This window comes from Prunus avium, chromosome 5 (assembly GCF_965620075.1).
Source record: "Prunus avium chromosome 5, drPruAviu1.hap1.1, whole genome shotgun sequence".
NCBI classification, from domain to species: Eukaryota; Viridiplantae; Streptophyta; class Magnoliopsida; order Rosales; family Rosaceae; genus Prunus; species Prunus avium.
Window position 1 is genome coordinate 29,522,609 of NC_142288.1, and position 14,660 is coordinate 29,537,268.

At 39.6% G+C, this 14,660-nt stretch overlaps 4 protein-coding genes across 4 annotated transcripts; all 4 read left to right on the forward strand.

Moving 5' to 3' along the window:
• The first annotated feature begins 1,174 nt into the window (after window positions 1-1,174).
• Window positions 1,175-4,654, forward strand: DELTA-ADR (delta-adaptin). The gene has a single exon (XM_021955157.2). It carries the CDS (start codon window positions 1,492-1,494, stop codon window positions 4,414-4,416), a length of 2,925 nt encoding a protein of 974 aa, XP_021810849.1. The 5' UTR covers window positions 1,175-1,491; the 3' UTR covers window positions 4,417-4,654.
• An 811-nt stretch (window positions 4,655-5,465) lies between these two features.
• Window positions 5,466-7,520, forward strand: LOC110754174 (uncharacterized). The gene is made up of 2 exons (XM_021955206.2): window positions 5,466-5,863; window positions 5,976-7,520. The coding sequence occupies exons 1-2, from the start codon at window positions 5,561-5,563 to the stop codon at window positions 7,212-7,214; spliced, it is 1,542 nt and encodes a 513-aa protein (XP_021810898.2). The 5' UTR covers window positions 5,466-5,560; the 3' UTR covers window positions 7,215-7,520.
• A 152-nt stretch (window positions 7,521-7,672) lies between these two features.
• On the forward strand, window positions 7,673-9,721 carry LOC110754175 (glycosyltransferase BC10-like). Its single transcript, XM_021955207.2, has 2 exons — window positions 7,673-8,703; window positions 8,832-9,721. The coding sequence occupies exons 1-2, from the start codon at window positions 8,098-8,100 to the stop codon at window positions 9,480-9,482; spliced, it is 1,257 nt and encodes a 418-aa protein (XP_021810899.1). The 5' UTR covers window positions 7,673-8,097; the 3' UTR covers window positions 9,483-9,721.
• A 525-nt stretch (window positions 9,722-10,246) lies between these two features.
• On the forward strand, window positions 10,247-13,766 carry LOC110754059 (glycosyltransferase BC10-like). Its single transcript, XM_021955058.2, has 2 exons — window positions 10,247-10,934; window positions 12,846-13,766. The coding sequence occupies exons 1-2, from the start codon at window positions 10,320-10,322 to the stop codon at window positions 13,485-13,487; spliced, it is 1,257 nt and encodes a 418-aa protein (XP_021810750.2). The 5' UTR covers window positions 10,247-10,319; the 3' UTR covers window positions 13,488-13,766.
• Window positions 13,767-14,660: the final 894 nt, after the last annotated feature.

The following is a 14,660-nucleotide window of genomic DNA, read 5'->3' on the forward strand; positions in this document are numbered from 1 at the left end:
CCTCTCTGTGAATCATACTCTGGGGAAGTGCCTCTCTCTCATGGGATGAGCCATTTGTGCCACAGAAACCAGCTTTTTAATTCACTGTGACTCTAATACTTGGAGCTGAAAGTAGGTCTGATTTAACCCCACCCATCATGTGACCCAAAGTGAAACAACTCCCTTTAAATTCACCTTTAACTCACCTCAAGTAATTAATTAGTAACTGGGGTCTTTTCAAATGGTAGGTAGCCCTGGTAAACAGACATGCATAATAGACAAAAATTTGTGTATAATGATAATAATAATAATAATAAAAAAAATTTGTCTCGGTTGTTTGTGATTCTAGATAGACTAAAAAGAGCTTCTATGGAGAATTACTTCTCCAACTAATCACTTTAAGCGGTTTTAAGTAAAAGTGATTTTGGTCTATTCAGACTCAGTCCCAAACGAAGGGATTATGGGCATAAGCACCACTTATGTGTTTCTCTATAAATTCACTTAAAACCACTTGAAATGATTATTTGGAAAAGTGATTTTTTATAGAAGCATTTTTTGGCCTATCAAGAATCACTCTCAAATGAGATGGAATATATATGACAAAAGTAAAATAGAAATAGAATCAGGCCCAAAAAAACTAAAAACCATTGTTGACCAAAAAAGTAAAGAAATATTTAGTTATATACTCATTCTTAGCACTAAAACTATAAATAAACCCTACGCCATTTAATTTATATAAACAAACAAAAAAAAAAACCCCAAAAAATGATAGCTGACCATATTGAGGGTTTAGAGATTTTTTATAATTTGGACTCCTTTATTGGGTATAATAGTGATCTCTCAAAAGTAAACATGGGTTAAGAACTTGACCAATTTCAGCCGGGCTCCGATTTCGGTTTATGTCATAAAAAAAAACCCAGTCCAAGCTAAACCGGATCAGCTGTATTAAATATATGGGGATGCTTTTCTAAGTATCGAATCCTTTAAGCCCAACTCTCCTTCCGACCATTTTAGTTAGCCCAATTTTCCTAAACTACCCAAGCAGCAGCTCAATTTCCTTAGCCTTATTCACGAATTAACCCGAGTCTGTTGCGGGAGAAGGACATCAAAATGACGATCTCAAGTGAATTTTGCAGCTACAACACCAAAACGATGTCGTTTTCCCCCACAACTATATAGGGTTGGATTTTCCTAATTTGTTTTTAATTGTTCGTAACATTATTCAAGTGGATCCAATCCAATAATCAAAAAACACACACACTCAAACACAATTTGCCCAAAGCCATCACCTTGTCCGTAAAATTCCCAGATTCTCTCCCAGAGTGTAGCAGCAGCAATTACCAAATCTCAATCTCAATCCCAATTTCCCAAAATCCCAATCCTCCTCCCAGAGCCTAACCATGAAATTCAAGCAAACCCATTAACACCCCAACCAAAACACCAATTTTCTCCATCGTCATCTTCCTCTCATTGAATTGGAATTTGGCTTCTTCAAAAACCAATCCAAAACCCATGGCAGGGTCTTCCCTCATGGAAAACCTCTTCCAGCGCACACTGGAGGACCTGATCAAGGGCCTCCGTCTCCAACTCATCGGCGAGTCCGCCTTCCTTTCCAAGGCCATAGACGAAATCCGCCGCGAGGTCAAGTCCACAGACTCAGACACCAAGGCCAACGCCCTCCACAAACTCACCTACCTCTCCTCTCTCCACTTCTACGACATGTCGTTCGCCGCATTCCACGTCGTCGAGCTCCTCTCCTCCACTCGCTTTTCCCACAAGAAGATTGCCTACCACGCCGCCTCCCACTCCTTCACCGACGACACGCCCGTCCTCGTCCTCATCACCAACCAGCTCCGCAAGGACCTCACCAGCACCAACGAGCTCGAGGTAAGCTTGGCACTTGAATGCCTCTCCAGAATTGCTACCGTAGATCTTGCTAGAGATTTGACCCCCGAGATATTCACCTTGCTAGCTAGTAGTAAAGTTTTTGTGAAAAAGAAAGCGATCAGTGTGCTTTTGAGGGTGTTTGACAAATATCCGGATGCTGTCAGGGTGTGCTTCAAGCGTTTGGTTGAAAATTTAGAGAGTTCAGAGTCGCAGGTTGTGTCTGTGGCTGTTGGGGTGTTTTGTGAGCTTGCTTTAAGAGAGCCCAGATCGTATCTTCCGTTGGCGCCTGAGTTCTATAAGATCTTGGTTGATTCTAGGAACAATTGGATTTTGATTAAGGTGTTAAAGATATTTGCAAAATTGGCTCCTTTAGAGCCTAGGTTGGCTAATAGAGTTGTTGAGCCGGTTTGTGAGCATATCAGGAGGACTGGGGCCAAATCATTGTTGTTTGAGTGTATTAGGACTGTGGTGACCAGTTTGAGTGATTATGAATCTGCAGTGAAGCTTGTTGTTGTGAAGATTCGGGAAATGCTGGTTGATGATGATCCGAATCTTAAGTATCTCGCATTGCAGGCGCTTTCAGTGGTTGCCCCAAAGCATTTGTGGGCAGTGTTGGAGAATAAGGAGGTTGTGATTAAGTCCTTGAGTGATGTGGATCCAAATATTAAACTGGAGTCTTTGCGTCTTGTTATGGCAATGGTGTCTGAGAGTAATGTGGCTGAAATTTGCAGGGTTTTGGTAAATTATGCCTTAAAATCTGACCCCGAGTTTTGCAATGAGATTCTTGGTTCCATTTTATCAACATGCGGTAGTAATGTATATGAGATTATTATCGACTTCGATTGGTATGTATCGCTTCTGGGAGAAATGTCAAGGATTCCACATTGCCAGAAGGGGGAAGAAATTGAGAAGCAGCTTATTGATATCGGTATGAGGGTGAAAGACATTAGACCAGAGCTTGTTCGGGTCAGTCGTGATCTACTGATTGATCCTGCATTACTTGGTAATCCTTTCTTACACAGGATATTGTCAGCTGCTGCTTGGTTGTCAGGGATATATGTTGAGTTCTCGATAAACCCATTTGAACTCATGGAGGCACTATTACAGCCTCGTACAACTCTCTTGCCGCCATTTATAAGAGCAGTTTATGTACAGTCTGCTTTTAAAGTTGTAATCTTTTGTCTGAATGCTTACCTTTTGCAGAGGGGGAATGCTGCTTCCTCCTCATATATTGATAAATTGGTGCCAGATGTTCCAGGATTGGTTTCAGAACGTGATGACCCAGAGAGTTCTGACTTGGCATCATGTGATTCTCCTGTGCATTGCAAACAGGATGAGGGATTCAACCCGAGGGTTTTAAATCAATCTTTTGAAGGTCTTTTTGCGGAACATGGTGGGGAGGAAACTGCTACTCGTGGGCAGGTATCTGCATCTTCTTCATTGAAGGATGGTTACACACATGAATCTGTCATAAACCTTTTAAATCGAGTTGAATTGGCTCTGGCTCCACTAACAAGAAGCTATGATGTAGAAATTCTAGAGAGAGCGCGAAATATACTCTGTTTCATTGAGTTGATTAAGCGAAAAATGCCTGATTGTCTAGTCCAGAAGGAAGAAAGTTTGGGAAGAGAAGAAGCACCAGCGTCCCAAATCATCAGATTGATGCATGATGCCTTTTCAAATGATCTAGGTCCTGTCTCAGTAAGTGCTCAAGAAAGAGTTCCTGTACCAGATGGGTTAGTGCTTGCGAAGAATCTTGAAGACTTGGAAACAATCTTTGGTGATGTTCAGCTGCCTTCATTAAATTCAGTTTCTCTTGGAAGCCCTCAATATGAGGACAGGGCTGGTTTTTCTCTCCCTATCCTTCAGAGTAAAGATGAGCCAGGACCATCAAATGAATCCACATCTCTGCTGGCAGATCACCGTAAGCAGCATGGTCTATATTATCTTCCTTCTGCAAAGAATGAAGATGAATATCCACCTGCCAATGATCTTAAATTACATGCTGATACCAATGATGGCGATGAAGATCTAGTTAAGCTTACTGAGCAATTACTAGTTTCAAAGAAAAAGCCAAACTATGTGAAGCCTAGGCCTGTGGTGGTGAAATTGGATGGAGATCAAGTACCTATTGCAGCCAACCCTGTTCGGAAGGAAGATTTGTTGTCTGGTACTGTGCGAGATGTTCTTTTAGGTAGTGACACCAATCACACATCCTCCCAAAGTAAAGTATCTACCAAGTCATCGACTCAGAGAAAAGGAAAGGATAAACTAAATGTTGATTCTGTTACAGAATCTAAAGAAAATTTGGGTGATATTGAAAAGCATGATCAAGGAAACCCAAGGTCAAGAAAAAGCAAGCACCATACGCATGGTAAAGGGAGAAGACACAAAAGCCCGGGAAAGAAGGGAGATGAAAGAGAAGAAAATGGTCAGAAAGTGAAGCAAAAAAATAGTCATAGCCATAGTAAGCACAAAGCTCGACAACGAGCAGAGGTGCCCCTGAATTTCGTTGCACAAACACCAGGCATTCCAGATTTTCTTTTATAGTGTTAAAAGGTTTGGATTTATTTTTTCAATCATGATTTCACAAAACTTGCCCTTGTATTTCACCATGACTAAGGTCAGTCCTGCTGTAGATTTTATACATTTTTCTTTCTTAATCACACTTTGTAGTTGCACAACTGTTGGATTCCTTTTTTTCACTTTTTATGCCAAACGATTCGAGTGAATATTCGAGTGAATTTCATTCAAGCTATGAAATTTGAAGGTTGAGATTGTCTATGAATTAAGTGTCGACCACACAGTTCTTGAAGTTCTATCTAATTGTGTTTTGAGTATTAACAGTATGAGATTGATATGATTAAGAGTTCTAAGTATGGGACTTTACCATGGTATTTGTAGCTGATTGAGAATGAACTTTTCACTTGATGTGTGGTTGACAAAAAGTTCAGTGTGTTTTTTGCTAATAGGCATCGGTTAAACCATCACAATCAGCTTTCAACTTTTCCTTGACTTATATTTTTCCTTCTCTCTAATGAGGTAGTGTTTTATTTTTTTTATACAAAGCGATAATTTGCTTTAATCTAATCTAAACTACGGGGAGAGGGATTCACACTCGGATGCAAAGTGGGAAGCACATCTGCTCTAGCCAACTTAGCTAAGCCTATGTCTGTATTTCTCTAAATGTGAGGAACCGAGTAAAGCATGCGGCTATACAATTTTTAAAATATTTTTTATTTTGAAAAAATTAGGAAAAACCGAGTATAGCCGCTCGGCTACACTATTTCTTCAAAAAATATAAGAAAACCCAGTATGGCAAAAATGTGTATAGCCGCTCGGCTATACTATATCTGTTAACAAATTTGAAAATACCAATTATAGCCGCGCGGCTATACGATTTCTTTTCTAAAAAAATTAAAAAGGCGCGTATAGCCGCCCGGCTATAGGATTTCTTTGTAAAAAAATTGGAAAAAACCGAGATACTATTTCTTTAAAGGCCGAACAAAAATCTGGGCCGAGCAAGTAGCAACTGCTTCCAGCCCACAAAAGTAAAAGACCTCTGGCCATACTTATTCTATAACAGAAATAAATAAATAAACTATAAACAAGTACAACTCTCCCATCACTCTCCTTTCTCTTTCTCCTCCTAGGGACCGTCGTCTCTGTAACTGTAACTGTGCCGGAGTTTACCATGGACGAGATGACAAAGGGAGAGGCAGCCATTGCTTGGGGTTGGCTTTTGGAAGCTTTGGCAGGCTTCAAAGAAGTTGGGGTATCGCTTTTACATGATTTGATTAAGATGGCTCCGGATTTGCCTGAGGATTTGGAAACGAAAGTAAACGAAAGGGTTGCTTTGAGATGTTTGGAGGATTTATTTTCCCCTGATGATGTTCCCGCTCCTCTTCCTTCTACTTCTACTTCTACACACCATTCAAAAGTCACCTTCGATTTATCGGAAAGTTGCGACGATGTTCTCCAACGCATCGTGAACGAGGTAAGATTTTAAAACCCAACAAATTTTTTTAATTTTCAGTTCAAATATTGTGTAGCTGGGATGTTCGTATGTTTAAATGTTAAGCGTAAAGTTCAAATATTTGTTTTGTCAGACACCAGAATCTGATTTGAAAATGGGTGGCCCTGGGCTGTTGAAATGGGATGTTCAGCCCTTTATCGTGCACAAACGAGCTTCTATGCCTAAATGTGCTTTGAGCCAGCTCAAAGATTCAATTCTTGACGGTACACATCCATATGCCGATTTCTTGATTAAAAAGAGCGGCTTAACATCTACCAGGGACGGTGGTAATGATAGACTTCCTGTCAGTGATAGTAGTAGGAGTAGAAGGTTCAATGGGAGCTGCTCTAATGCTAAAAACTCGAGAGTAGAAGGAAATGATGCAAATGTATTGCCTTCCAAGAGGGATATGATTGCCTCAAATTCTGAAAATTTGGCAGATGAAGACCATGGTGGAGTAAAAGGCTCAGATGATTCTCGTAGAAATGTCAAGAAGGTGAAGTTGGATGCCTCTTATGTCTCACAGTCTGTTGAACACAACCCGATTTCTTTGCCTCAAAAAGAACTATTGGATGATTCATTTGAAAGAGATACTCCAGTTTTCGAGAGTGAAAGGAGTGTTTTGGCAGAATATCGCATGAGCATGTTGGAGGAAAGCGAGGTCTTAGAGGATGATCATGATAATTATACTAGCTCAAAGAGGTCTGGACAGAGCACTGAGGTTGCAATCCATAAGAGTCAGTTAGAAATTCCTTGTACTGCTGAAGGCAAAGAGGATAGTGAGGATTGTCCTGAACCAACAACATCAGGTGTTGTTCCTCCAGATGTAACCCAGCATAAAGTTTCTGAGCATGGTTCTCATGTTAAAGTAGCACATGCTACATCTGCAGATGGATCCCAGCAGAAGATCGTTGCCGATCGAGCCAAAGATCCCATGGATTGCCATTGCGAGTCAAGTGATAGCTATGGGTTTAATAATGAGAAGATTGATGTTGCCATGAAGAAGCAAGATTTCTTGACCTCTCAATGCACGTTAAATCGTGCTTACTCAGACACAATTGATTGGACAGAGAAAAATCTTTGTAAGAAGTGTAATGAAGGTGGTCAGTTGTTGATATGCAGCACCAGTGATTGCCCTTTGGTATATCATGAAAAGTGTCTTGGTTCTGAGTTCATTTGCTATAAGAAAGGTAACTTCTACTGCCCCTTCTGTTTGCATTCTCTTGCTCTTAAGGAGTACCTAGAAGCTAAGAAAAAAGCTTCTCTCTTAAGGAAAGATCTAGATGTATTTATGTGTAACGTTTTGGAACATCGGCCAACGAAGTTTCTTTGAAGGAATTTTGATGAGGATCTTCTTGAAGAAAGTTATCAGAATATGGTGAAGCACGTGTAAATGGAGTCGATGACCTTCATTTTGAGAATATGGTGGTAACCAACAAGTAGCACCACCTGCATCATGCATTGATGCATGTCAATAGAGTTTAGAGACAAAGGGGCTACTGCATTTTGTACAAAACTATGGTGAAGCACGTGTGAAAATGAATGGGAAAAAAGAAGAAGAAAACAGAGTGGAAACCAGCGTTGTATATACAGTTTGATGATATTATAAATATTTGGGATCGTTCTCTTCTTTTTTCTATTGTGAAGCCTTTGCACTGCTGTTTGAGTCTCTTTGGTCGAAGCTAATACCATAGTAAACCCAAATCTTACGCAAAGGGCATTCAAGCTGCTGAACCCTTTCCTACCCTAACCCCTTATTCAGTGGCTAAACTAATTCGTTTAGAAAACTGAACATGAAATATGCGTAAGATGAACTTTTTCTATCCAAGAAAGAACAGGGGAAGCATCACCAATACTTTACTTTCTTCAATAATTCTGGCCCCAAATCTAGGAGCTCATACCAACTCCGTGACATTTGCGCCGTAACGTGTAGTTAAACTTATTTGTCAAGTTTGCGAATGCTCGAACTGGTGGAGAGTGGGCATGAGATGTCAACCCTTTGAAGATATGCGGTGTTGATTGTCAACAAGACTTTAGAAACCCTAGGTCGGACCAAAACACATGCATGCCATCTTAACTTTCGCTTCAATTGTCTTCTTTCAACAACAAATAACTTCCATTCTAAGTGTCCTAGATTATTAATGTACATAAATTGTCTTTAGTAGCTAAGCTAGCTACGGTCTTCATCTTCTGCTTAACTCTTCACCTATCCTCTAATGCTTTCGGCAATGGGAAATGAACACCGAAAATCTCAACCAATTCTAAAGCTTTTGCTCTCCTATATACAGTTTAGCCATGTCTTTGAGCTTGTGTTTTTTGTCGCTGGTTTGTGCCTTGGAGTCATGGTCAGTTTGTACTGCAAGACCTTCCCATTCAAGTTACAAACCACTGTAAATGTTTTCTCTTCGTCACCACTGTCACTGTCGGTGCCAACTCCAGCATTGCAATTGCTCCCACAACCACCCTCACCGTCGCCAACTCCAACATCACAATTGCTCCCACAACCCTGCTCACCACCGCCTCTCCCATTAGTAGACTTGGGTACTGAGGTTGAGGCATTTATGTTGCACAAGATGGATGATGATGATGAGTTGGCTTGGAGGGCATCATTGGTTCCAAGGATTAGAAGGTTTCCTTTTAACCATGTGCCTAAAGTTGCCTTCATGTTCTTGACAAAGGGACCTATACCCTTGGCCCCATTGTGGGAAATGTTCTTCAAAGGTCATGAAGGACTTTATACCATATATGTTCACCCTCATCCTTCCTACGTAGATTCATGGCCTCAGAACTCTGTTTTCTATGGAAGGAGAGTTCCAAGCAAGGTTGGTTTCTCAATTCTCACAAATACACAAATTTCACTTTGGTAAATTTTAAGCTCTGTTGATAAAAATGGTGAATTTTCAATCATTTAATAATTTGTCACACACACATATATAAACTATGATTGCAGGAAGTTCAATGGGGAAAACCAACAATGATTGATAGTGAGAGACGCCTACTAGCAAGTGCTCTGTTGGACTTCTCTAATGAGAGATTTGTGCTGCTGTCCGAGTCTTGTATCCCATTGTTCAACTTCACCACAATTTACAGCTACCTCATGAATTCCAGTGAGAGCAATATTGGCTCACATGACGACCCGAGGAAGTCGGGTCGGGGCAGATACAATCCAAAAATGTGGCCTGCAATTAACATATCGGATTGGCGCAAAGGCTCCCAGTGGTTTGAGGCCAGTCGAAAGCTTGCAATTGAGATCGTATCAGACACCAAATACTACCCCATATTCAAAGAGCATTGCAATCCTCCTTGTTACATGGATGAACATTACCTCCCTACCCTAGTCAACATTCTTGGCGTCGAAGACAACTCCAATCGAAGCATAACTTGGGTTGATTGGTCCAGAGGTGGCCCTCACCCTAGAAGATTTGTGAGGAATGATGTTTCATATGAGTTTTTGAATCAAATAAGGTTTGGCACCAATTGCACTTGTAATGGTATTAATGCAACCACTTGTGTGTGCTTTTTATTTGCTAGGAAGTTCATGGCAGACACTCTGCAACCTCTCTTGCAAATTGCACCCATTTTGCTAGGTTCCGTTTCATAATTATAATATTTGTACAAATATGCGTTTATGCATATCTATTTATTCCCGCATGCCTGGGTGGTGGTGACTACTCATGTAGCCCAACCAGCAGTGTTCAGCCTGTGGCAGCTCAGGCATCTGTGAGTAGCCCAACCGGCAGTGTTCAGCCTGTGGCAGCTCAGGCATCTGTGGCCCAATTGATTTTATTATTTTCCTAATTGGAATTTATTTATAATAATAAAAGGTTTAGAAAGTTTTCATTCTCTATGTTGATTGTTGATTGTTGATTGTTGATTGAGGGGGGAGGCTGTCCCGAATGGTAAACTTGGAAAAGCAAATGGTAAATTCCACAAATATTTCATACTTGTATAAAATCTAAAGCTCTTCCCTTTTTTAACCAGATTTTGATCCTAATTGATACTTATTTTGACACAATTCAAGGAATCCAGATTTCTCAAACACACACACGTCTTTCCCTACCAACAATACAACTTGGTTAACATATGTTTTTGGTTCCTCATTTTTAAATTTTAAGCAAGTCTGTTCTGTATAATTATTTGGGTTCATTCACCCAACCCTCCAGAAAAGCACTCTCTGTTTATAGGTTAATATTATTAATTAATTCTGAGTCATTGTTTTTATTATTATTTGGTTAATTTAATTCTCCATGACCTTTCATGTTAACAATATACTAAAAATATATATATACATATACATATACATAGTGTGTGTGATGAAATCAAATCAATTTAAGAATCTTTCAACGAGAGCAGCCCACATTTCATTCATTTCAAACCATTCGACTTCTCATTCTCACTCATTCTCTCTCTCTCTCTCTCTGCTAATTATCACTCCAAAATGAAGAACAAACAGCAGCAGCAGCAGCAGCAGCAACCACCCTCATCAATTCCCAAGCATTTCCTCAATGTCCAAATACACCTCCATAAAATCATCTCCAACTTTCTCATCTTCGCCTTCGGTTTAGCCATCGGCGTCTCCATCAGTTTCTACCTCAAAGATTTTCCCTTCCAGCTCTACGCCACCCAAACCAAATACTCTCGTTCATCAAACACTCCATTGTTATTCTCTTCTGCTCCACCACCACTACCACCACCGCCGCTGCCAACTCTCAATATCCAAAAAAATCAAACCAAAACTTCTGCTGCGCCTCCCCCACCCCCAATCGGCTTAAAAGAATACACAAAGCCACCCAACATTATGCACGACATGGACGACGCTGAATTGCTGTGGAGAGCTTCACTGGTGCCTCGCCGGCGCGGGCTGCCGTTCAAGCGCACCCCAAAAGTGGCGTTCATGTTCTTGACAAGAGGGCCTCTGGCATTGGCTCCGTTCTGGGAAATGTTCTTCAAAGGCCATGAAGGGCTCTACTCTATCTATGTCCACGCCAATCCGGATTTCAACGACACCATGCCTCAAAACTCTGTTTTTTATGGCAGAAGGGTCCCAAGTAAGGTCAGTTCATCCACGTTACAATTATTATTTTCCTTGATTTGTTTTCATTAATTCATTTTGATTCAGAATTAGTCTAATGTCTAGTGCATTTCATTCTTAAGAGAGAAAAAAATCTGTGATCAAAACCCATTAGATTACTTGTAGCACCAAACCAACCAACATGATGACTTTTATGTGAAAATAGCAAATTAAATTCCTGCACACTATAATAAGGCTTTTTTGTGTGCATGTTTTTGTTTTTATTAAGAAATTAAATACTGATGGTAAGGAGTGGAATGCGTTATGCTTCATTAAGTATTTAGTATCCGTAAAGTAGCTTTAATTTGCTCAAATTTAACTTTTCTCGTAAATTAAAATTGGAAAAAGAAAAAGAAAATACGGATTAGCTCAGTTGGTAAGGTGCCTGCACTGTGTGTTGCCCCATCAGTATTCGAGTTCTGCTAGCAGTTTTGTGTCTAGTGGGTAATTTGAAAATTCCTCTATAAATTCGAAAATACCTTGATTTGTCCTGGTCCTGGGTGTGGGGGTAGCCTCTCCCTCCCCTAAATTTTTTGTTACAAAAAAAAATACGCTAGAAAATGTCCCGATTTCCTAGTGACAGAGGAAAAGAAAAACATAAAGCCGATGTTTCTATATGAAAATTTAGTTATTTCTTGACAATATAATTAGTTAGGATTACACACATATATATGATTTTACATACCTTTTGGAGGGATGTAAAATCAATTTGGAGCCATTGAGATCATTGCATAAAGAAGAGCTGTCAGCCTTGCCTAACAACACGCCTCATATAGTGGACAATTTGATACGCTTCTTTTATGATATTATTATTTTCCTATGTTATTATTGCTTTAGACACGTACTGCATAGCAAGTCTTTGGAAGACCAAAAATAATAATTTCTGTGGTTCTTCTGTATTGTTCCATAAAAAGCAACACACCCTTAATTACTTTAAGCTCTTCTCTCTTCTCCAAGAGTTATTTATATTTTTTTTGGATAGTTGACATTCCTTGTCTATATATTATATTATGCCTATAGAATGATAAAATACATATATAATTTGCACAAGATATTAACTTGAGAACTTAATTTAGTTTATGATTATTAATAATTAATATATTTTAAGGTATCTAAGCAGATCTTATTATAATGATTTGGGGTGGCTGATACATGTCTAGAAATGATTGGACATAACAACATGGGAAAAACCTGTGTAAGTGGAGTTTTGTCCTGTGAAGTTCTAACAAAAGAATCAGATTTTATTTGGGGGAATAGCTAAAGTTATGGAGTCGTGATGAGCTATATGTAGTGATATAATTACTTTATGTTAAAGAAAAGTTTGAAAGAGTCATTAGGAAAACAAATAAATCAATCTTTGGAAATTATATGGGGCCGGGCGGGGGGGGGGGGGGTGTGATTTTATTTATTTTTGGGTCAAAATCTCTTCTAGTTAATTCACTTCTAAAGTTGGCATATGCATTGAGTGGTGAATTCAATTTGTTTCATCACGCATTGCTTTGATTCTACTCTTTTTGGAACTGTAACAACAGACAGATTTCAAAATTCTATCTCTTCACCTTTCTAAATTCCTTTCGTAATGTTGTCTCTCACTCATCCCATCCAATGCAGCCAACAAAAAGGAAGGCAAGAATGGCCTTAGTTTCGTTCTTTAAGTACTTAGGAAGCAACAAAATGTAACACGTATAAATAATTCTTTGGTTGAGGTAAAGTCGGTCGAAAAATGATCCGGAACTAGTTGGGTCATATATTCTTACAAAACATCTGACATGTTATATTATCAAACCATCAACTTAAAAGTCTTCATATGTTTGATTAATAAAATAGATAACACGACAAATAGATATCATTGGTGGTGTGGTGGTAAATAACTTAATGTGTTCAATGGCGCAGAATGTGACATGGGGTGAGCCTAACATGGTGCAAGCAGAGCGACGCCTATTAGCCAATGCCTTGCTTGACTTCTCCAACCAACGTTTTGTGCTGCTCTCTGAGTCTTGCATACCACTGTTTAATTTCAAAGTCATCTACAATTATCTGATGAACTCAACCCAGACATTTGTGGAGGCCTACGACTTACCCGGTCCGGTGGGCCGAGACAGATACAGGCCCCAAATGAGCCCACAAATCAAGCTCTACCAATGGCGGAAGGGCTCGCAGTGGTTCGAGGTGGACCGTGTGATTGCGGTGGAGGTGGTTTCCGATCAAAAGTATTTTCCATTGTTTACAAAGTACTGCAAGCCCTCGTGCTATTCTGACGAGCACTACTTGCCTACGTACGTGAACATCAAGTTTCGGAAGAAAAATTCGAATCGGACGTTGACTTGGGTTGACTGGTCAAGGGGTGGGCCCCATCCGTCTAAGTTTATGAGAACAGATGTGACTGTTGAGTTCTTGGAGAAGCTGAGGCATGGAACGACATGCGAGTACAATGGGAAGAGCACCGATGTTTGCCACTTGTTTGCCAGAAAATTCTTGCCCAACACTTTGGATAGGCTGTTGAGGTTTGCCCCAAAGCTCATGAAATTCAATTGATTTTAGCGGTCAATATTTTTTGTTCGTCATTCATTTCTCTGTAAACTAATAAAGCTTAATTAGGGTCAGTACGTAGGTTTTGTTTTGTTTTTGTTTTTTTTTGGCTTTTTATGTTTATAAGTTATCCTTTGAAAACACATTAGAGGGGCGAAGCTCTAGAAAATGTTTGTGTGCGTGTGTGTTTTTTCCCCCTTTCGGTTGGGGCAGTTGGATTGGAGGTGTATAAGTTGATTGATCCAGATAGTTGTGATATAGAGTGATATTTTGTACCATCCACCTCTTGACATTCTCTCTTTTGTTACAATGGCCAATTCTAGTGACAACTTTGTCAAAAACTCCAACATATAAGCACAGCGTCGTCTTTGTTGTCTTTTGCACTAAAAGTACTAGTGTTGGGTCCAAACAATGACGTTGTGGCGGGTGTGGCGGTGGTGGACTTCTTGAGTTGAATGATTTAAGTTGTGCTACCACTCATCTCACCCCCAAACTGAAAAAAATGGCAAGATGTAAAATTGAGTGACTGTGAAAGCGCAAAAGAAAGAAGAGTAATTTATAATTTGTACTGAGTCAAACGCAGTATATATAGAGAGAGGAAATAGGTTGGCTCTTTCTGCGAACTTTTTTGGCGATTTCGGGTAACCAGTGCAGTTGGGACTTGGGAAAGTGCAGCCAAACTTCAAAAAAGAAAACTCTTCCTTTTGTGGTCAGTCAGTCAAACGAAAACTGAGAACGGAATAGTATCAAAATTTAGCTTAATTTTGTTGTGATATATGATATATCAGAATCAGTCAAAACCTAACAAGATCGATATATTTGGTTATGTCCAAGTAAGTACCAGTTCAGTTCCTTCTTCACATTTTCATATGCATCCATGATCCATCATTCCATTCCATGCACTGCCGCTGCAAAATATATTGAATTAAAACAATGAGAAGAAAAGTGATATAATATGCGTCTCTGAAATTTACCCCACCCCACCCCACCCAACCTAATAATGGCAATTCTTTTTTGGTCTTACCATCATACCATGGGGCATCTCTCTGGTTATTAATCTATAATTAATCATATAATAATGTTTAAAACATCACCATCTTAGCTAGAGGCCCTACATGAATACGAATTAGATCCTTCTCAGAAATGCAGTTATTGACCAAAATTAGCATCCTTGTACTT